General features: G+C 47.7%; 1 protein-coding gene across 2 annotated transcripts in view; it reads left to right on the top strand.

The window, feature by feature from the left end:
- The window catches only part of TRIM63 (tripartite motif containing 63, E3 ubiquitin protein ligase), a 16,141-nt gene extending 11,713 nt beyond the window's left edge, over window positions 1–4,428 (top strand). The window contains exons 8-9 of one of the 2 annotated variants that reach the window (XM_011981624.1): window positions 2,739–2,810; window positions 3,849–4,428. In XM_011981624.1, the coding sequence (XP_011837014.1) occupies window positions 2,739–2,810; window positions 3,849–3,859 (83 nt within the window). In that variant the 3' untranslated portion in view covers window positions 3,860–4,428. The remainder of the gene's footprint in view (window positions 1–2,738; window positions 2,811–3,848) is intronic. The other variant, XM_011981625.1, reaches the window with a different exon arrangement.
- The last annotated feature ends 2,209 nt before the right edge of the window (window positions 4,429–6,637 follow it).

Raw genomic sequence — 6,637 nt, 5'->3', positions numbered from 1 at the left:
ACCGTGTCAGCCAGGATGGTCTCGATCTCCTGACCTCGTGATCCACCTGTCTTGGCCTCCCAAAGTGCTGGGATTACAGGCTTGAGCCACGGTGCCCGGCCCACCTTCAGCTTCTTAATGCTATCACCTGTGATACTCAGGCACCTTAATTTATCAACATCGTCTTCATTTCTGTTTATAATTACTCTTCCATAGAGTGCCTATAATAATTGTAACAATGCAATCATAACAATAATAGGGGTGAAAATAAGGGAAATGAAGAAACTGAATGGAAGCAAAAATGTTAATTTGCTGAAGGTCGCACAGCTAAAAGAGAAACAGCTAAAACACAACAGAGAAACAGAGGGCAGATCCTACACTGCCGACTGTTGCCTTGGTCTGAGAGATGGTGCTCCAATGACCAGCTGAGGTTGGGGGACAGGGGGAGGGTGAAGGAACAAGGAAGAACTATAAATGGACTGGCATGGGAAAGAGAAGAGCTTCTTGGCACCTCCTGTGTCGCTCTCTTGCAAACCTTCAGTATCTGGAGCTAAGTCTGTTTTCAGAGCTCCAGATATACCCCATAGGTAAGGACAAAATACATCCCAAAGCAGAGATACCAGTGGACTTGGGGACATCCACTGCTGTAGATGAGCTGCTTGCTCCACTGTCAGCTTCCCTAAGCTAAGACATTCAAGAGTGGGTCCACCGGGCACAGTGGCTCACACCTGTAATCCCAGCACTTTGGAGCCCAAGGCAGGTGGATCAACTGAGGTCGGGAGTTCCAGACCAGCCTGACCAACACGGAGAAAACTCGTCTCTGTTAAAAGTACAAAATTATCTGGGCGTGGTGGCGCATGCCTGTAATACCAGCTACTCGGGAGGCTGAGGCAGGAGAATCGCTTGAATCCGGGAGTCAGGTTGTGGTGAGCCAAGATCACACCATTGCACTCCAGCCTGGGCAGCACGAGTAAAACTCTGTCTCCATCTCCCTGAGCCTCAGTTTCTCCATAAGTAAAATGAAGAGAGTACCAACAGTCACCAGTTACTGAATATTCTGTATGTCCTAGGCACTAAGCTCTTAACATAAGTTTTATCATTTAACACAACTTTATGGGATAGATTCTGTTACTGTTTCTATTTTGTAGTTGAGGTAACTTAAAGCTCAGAGAGGGTAAGCCACTTGTTCAAGGCCACACGGCTAGCAAGTAGCCCATGCAGATTCTACTGAGGGCCATTTGGCTTGCGAAACTCTTGTGAAGATTTTATAAGATGGTGCAGATTCAACACTTAGCACACTACTTGGCACATAGTAAGTACTCAGCAACTGCTATTAAGAGTAGTCATTGTGATAATGATTAAACAACAGAACTCCCTGGGTTATATTCTGATCCCAGTTACTTGGCTGGAATTTTGGTTGTCATTTTGGAGATTTTTTCTTTTTTTTTTTTTGAGATGGAGTCTCGCTCTGTCGCCCATGCTGGAGTGCAGTGGTATGATCTCGGCTCACTGCAAGCTCCGCCTCCCGGGTTCACGCCATTCTCCTGCCTCAACCTCCCTAGTAGCTGGGACTACAGGCGCCCGCCACCACGCCTGGCTGATTTTCTATATTTTTAATAGAGACGGAGTTTCTCCATGTTAGCCAGGATGGTCTTGATCTCCTGACCTCGTGATCCGCCCGCCTCGGCCTCCCAAAGTGCTGGGATTACAGGCATGAGCTACTGTGCCTGGCCCCCTTTTCTTTTTTTTTTTTTGAGAGGGAGTTTTGCTCTTGTAGCCCAGGCTGGAGTGCAATGGCATGATCTTGGCTCACTGCAACCTCCGCCTGCTAGGTTCAAGCGATTCTCCTGCCTCAGTCTCCCAAGTAGCTAGGATTACAGGTGCACACCATCACGCCCGGCTAACTTTTCGTATTTTTAGTAGAGACAGGGTTTTACCATGTTGGCCAGGCTGGTCTTGAACTCCTGACCTCAGGTGATCCTACTGCCTCACCCTCCCAAAGTGCTAGGATTACAAGCGCGAGCGACCTAGCCTGGCCTGGAGATACACTTGACAAATGTTCTGACTCTGTGGTGGCCCCTTCAGGGCCCCAAAAGATTAAGGAGGTGGCTTGGGAGAGGAGCGGGGAAGGGAGATGTTACCTGTTAAAGCTTGACGGTGACATCTCAGGATGAAAGAGTGGGGACATGAGTTGCAGCTGAGTCACTGTCGCTCTGGTGCTCAGCTTCAGAGAGCAGAGGTGGCTCCAGAAGTGCTTCCCCGTCATGTCCACCCCTCCCCTCCACAGGCTAAGGAATGAGGAAAATGGGACAGAGGCTGCTGAACAAGCAGATCTCATAGGCTGAGTAGCTACCTTCAAGACAAGGACTCTGATCCCTGACGATCGAGGAGGATTTTTTTTCCCCAGGCGATGTTTATCTGCCTACCCGAGAGATGTGCAGAAGCACAGAGTGTGCTTCCTCAGAGCCCCCTCTCTGGTCACAGGCAGGGCGGGTGATAGAAGCTGCTGTTGCTGGAGCAAGGAAGTGTCTTGAGCCCGGCTCCCTGGGACGGAGTGCGGGGAACTGCAGGAGCAGGGCCTCTGTGCAGCGTGGGTCTGGCAAGCCCATCACCTCCCAGACCACTGCCATCTGTGTGTGGCCGTTTGACCCAACTGGGCACAGGAAGGGGTTTAGACAGTGCTTTCTCTTGCCTGGTTCTTCTTCAAGTAACTCCTCAAGGAACTGGCCCCATCCTAACACAAGTGTTTTTTGTCACAGATGAGGAAGAGGAAGAATTCATTGAAGAAGAAGATCAGGAAGAGGAAGACTCCACAGAAGGGAAGGAGGAAGGTAAGAAATTAATCTACCTCCATTCCTTCATTCCTTCACTCATTCCACAACAACCCGAGGTACCTACTATATGCAAAGCACTGTGTTAGACATTGGGAATGACGCTGAGACCTGTTCCCAGCATATGCTTTAAACCTATTGAGGGTAAAGTCCTGTTCTCTTTACCCTTAGAGAAGAAAAAAATCCTCAAACTATTCATAATAAAATGCTCCCATTTTACATCTAAATGATCTTCTTAAATGGAAAGCAATATGGCACAGCAGAGGGAAAAGATGGGGGCTCATGAGCTAGGCTGGGCCCATTGAGGTGCTTTGTTTGGCCAGCACTGTGTTTAAATAAAAAAAAAAAATTACTTGTTTGCCAGGCACGGTGGCTCACGCCTGTAATCCCAGCACTTTGGGAGGCCAAGGCCAGCCTGGCCAACATGGTGAAACCCTGTCTCTACTAAAAATACAAAAAATTAGCCGAATTTGGTGGCAGGAGCCTGTAGTCCCAGCTACTCAGGAGGCTGAGGCAGGAGAATCGCTTGAACCTGGGAGGTGGAAGTGGTAGTGAGCCGAGATCGTGTTACTGCCCTCTAGCCTGAGTGACAAGAATGAGACCTGTCTCTTATACACATCTAGATGTGTATAAGAGACAGCTACTCATCTGTGTATGGGGACATAACAGTACTGACATCAAAAGGTTGTAGTTGGGAGTAAATAAGATAATCATTTAGCACAGTATCTGGTGCATAGGAAGGACGTTTGCTAATAAGCACATGCTTGCAAATGTTATTTTTCAAACCACAGGTACTGAAACTAAATTCCAATCCAGTTGAAAACTATAGGGTAGACTTTTGGATTTTTGTACTGATGTAAAATCCATAATGTTTGGGCAGCTAAATTCCATTTTGGTTTTAAAAGGAAGAGACCAGGAGGAATTGGAATTTGATGTTTTATTCAAACTCCTGTTTGAATAAACAATAGCTTGGTAAGCCTTGGATCCTCCTGAGTCCCTGTCTCACCACGTGCCTCTGTGTCTTTTTCTTCATTTCAGGACACCAGTAAGGAGCTGGATGAATGAGAGACCCCCCAGATGCAGAGAGACTGGAGAGGGTGGGGAGGGGCCCAGCAATCTTGGTGACAGGCCCAGGTGGGAGGGGTCGGGGCCCCTGGAGGGGCAATGGGGAGGTAATGTCTTCTCTCTGCTCAGAGAGCAGGGACTAGGGTAGGACCCTCACTGCTGCGTCCAGCAGACACTTAACCAGAATTGAAAATGTGCTTGAAACAATCACACAGGACACTTTTCTACATTGGTGCAAAATGGAATATTTTGTACATTTTTAAAATGTGATTTTTGTATATACTTGTATATGTATGCCAATTTGGTGCTTTTTGTAAAGGAACTTTTGTATAATAATGCCTGGTCGTTGGGTGACCTGCGATTGTCAGAAAGAGGGGAAGGAAGCCAGGGTGATACAGCTGCCCACTTCCTTTCCTGAGCGGGAGGACGGGGTAGCACTCACAGGGACGATGTGCTGTATTTCAGTGCCTAGCCCAGACATATGGGGTGGTAACTGAGTTTGTGTTATATGTTGTTTTAATAAATGCACAATGCTCTCTTCCTGTTCTTCAAAGGAGCTGGGGTTTCATTCAGCTTTTTTTCCTGGAGATGAGGGTTGGGTGTGAATGAAAAGGACCCCTGGTAGGAGGCAATGTCAGGGCTAGGCTTAGGTCCCAGTAAAGGAGTTCTTGACACCACCATTTCCCAGTGTGGACTCCATGGAAAGCCAGCCCTGAGCTGGTCCTTCAAGAACAGGTTCAACGTGTTGTTGCTCTGGTTCTCCAGAAAACAGAGCCTGAGGCAAATTTTAAATGCTTTAGTTGCAGGTTATAGGGACTTCCCCGTGCCCACTGAAGGTTCACTGAAAATCATCAACAAGAGGCAGAATAAGGCTGGGCAGGTGCAGTGGCTCATGCCTGTAATCCCAGCACTTTGGGCGGCCGAGGGGGGTGGATCACCTGAGGTCAGGAGTTCCAGACCAGCCTGACCAACTTGGTGAAGCCCCATCTCTATTAAAAATACAAAATTAGTTGGGCATGGTGGCGCATGCCTGTAATCCCAGCTACTTGAGAGGCTGAGGCATGAGAATCGCTTGAACTCAGGAGGCAGAGGTTGCAGTGAGCCAAGATTGCACCACCGCACTCCAGCCTGGGCAACAAGAGTGAAACTCCGTCTCAAAAAATAAAAATAAATAAATAAAAAAAAGAGGCAGATTAATAGGAGAAAAGGCACACAAATACACAAATTTATTTGACCGTGGTTTTATTAGATACAGGAGCCTTCAGAATGAAGACCCAAAGATACAGGAGAAACTGTCCATTTTTAGGCTTCAGTTCAACAAAGTATGGATGGCCATGTAAAAATACGATTGGATAAAAGAGCCTGATCTAATGCTGATAGACTGAGTGGGGAACCCAGCGAGGCCTGTCTGTCGAGATTCTTTTTGGTTTCTCTGTGCAGCATTCCTTCCTTCCTCATATGGGGCAGGATTCTCTCTGGATGGGGGTCTTCTGACCTGCAATCAGACAAAGGTCAAATAATTTCCTATGGCCAGTTTTACACAGAAAGAAAGGGGAAAATTAGAATAATATTTTTAGGTTTTACGGCAAGTTTTTGGGGAAGAGGGATTGTAGTTTTTACGGCTAGCCTTGGGGAAGAATAAGGAACCAGAGACAGGAGGGCAGGAGAAGGTCAGAGAGAAATGTTTGCTTCCGAGGGAGGCCTTCATTTTGGGGTATTGTTTTCTGAGACCCTATGAGGTACACTCCCAAGGCCAACAGAGGGAAGGAAAATGGAAGCGAGGCAGGCAAGGAGCGAAGCAAGTACAAGGCGTTGCGTGACTGAGCTGGCCACAGCTTCACCAAAGACTGGGCTGGCTGCTTAGTCATGTGAGATGTTTCCAGCAGGCCATAAAGAACAGAACATGATTCAAAGTCCTTCATCTGAGAGAAGAAAAGAAAGAAATGTGTCTGCTGGCTCCTTCCTGTCTCCCGCCTCCCATACTGTTCATTCCACCTTGACTTCAGGTGGCGCAGCTGCAGGGGGAGCAAGGTCACCTGCCACACTCGGTGGTACTTCAGTTGAGTCTGGAAGTGGTGGGAGGTGCCAGGGCCTCCATGGTCCAGTTGGGTTGGACAAGGGTAGGGGAGCTGCTGCTGTCTCCACCTCAGTGAACACAATGGGGGCCAGGCTGGTGCCCAGACTCACACCAGGAAAGGCCAAGTCAGTCACCGGCAGTAGAGGATGAATTCATGACCATGGCCCAGTAGCATCCAGGATCTCCATGAGCAAGAAGCCAAGGGCCTGGAGAGAGGCAATGCTGAGCAAATCCGAGGCAGCGCATTCACTGGGGCTGATATACCAGGGACTTATAACTCTGAGGAGCATTGCAGAGCCTGTTCTCCCTTTTAGACATTCAGATCACAGTAGCAAGTTAGGGAGTCGTCCCACCGTAAAGAAAACGAATTAACTTTAGACAAGGACCATCAGGTTCATGGTGATTGGAATGCTGCCTGACCCTAAGTCTCTCATTTTGTGTGTGTGGACTGAATTTCCCAACTTATTCATATGACATCCTCCGGAACTAGAGTTATGTGGAACTTGGTTTAGGACAGTGCTCAAAAACCCTCACAACCTCTGCCCATTTTCACTTCTGAGAGTTTTTCTAAGGCTAACTTGGTTCCTAACTTTGAATTTCAAGGCATCAGATTTTGCTCTCATTTCCAGTCCTTTCTCAAGTTCTGAAGCATTTTGTTTTAGTTTTCAAAACACGGCATAATACA

The sequence above is a fragment of the Mandrillus leucophaeus genome, unplaced genomic scaffold (genome assembly GCF_000951045.1).
Source record: "Mandrillus leucophaeus isolate KB7577 unplaced genomic scaffold, Mleu.le_1.0 Scaffold23, whole genome shotgun sequence".
NCBI lineage: Eukaryota > Metazoa > Chordata > Mammalia > Primates > Cercopithecidae > Mandrillus > Mandrillus leucophaeus.
The sequence above is the reverse complement of the archived record's forward strand: the minus strand, read 5'-3'. Positions and strand labels throughout refer to the sequence as shown.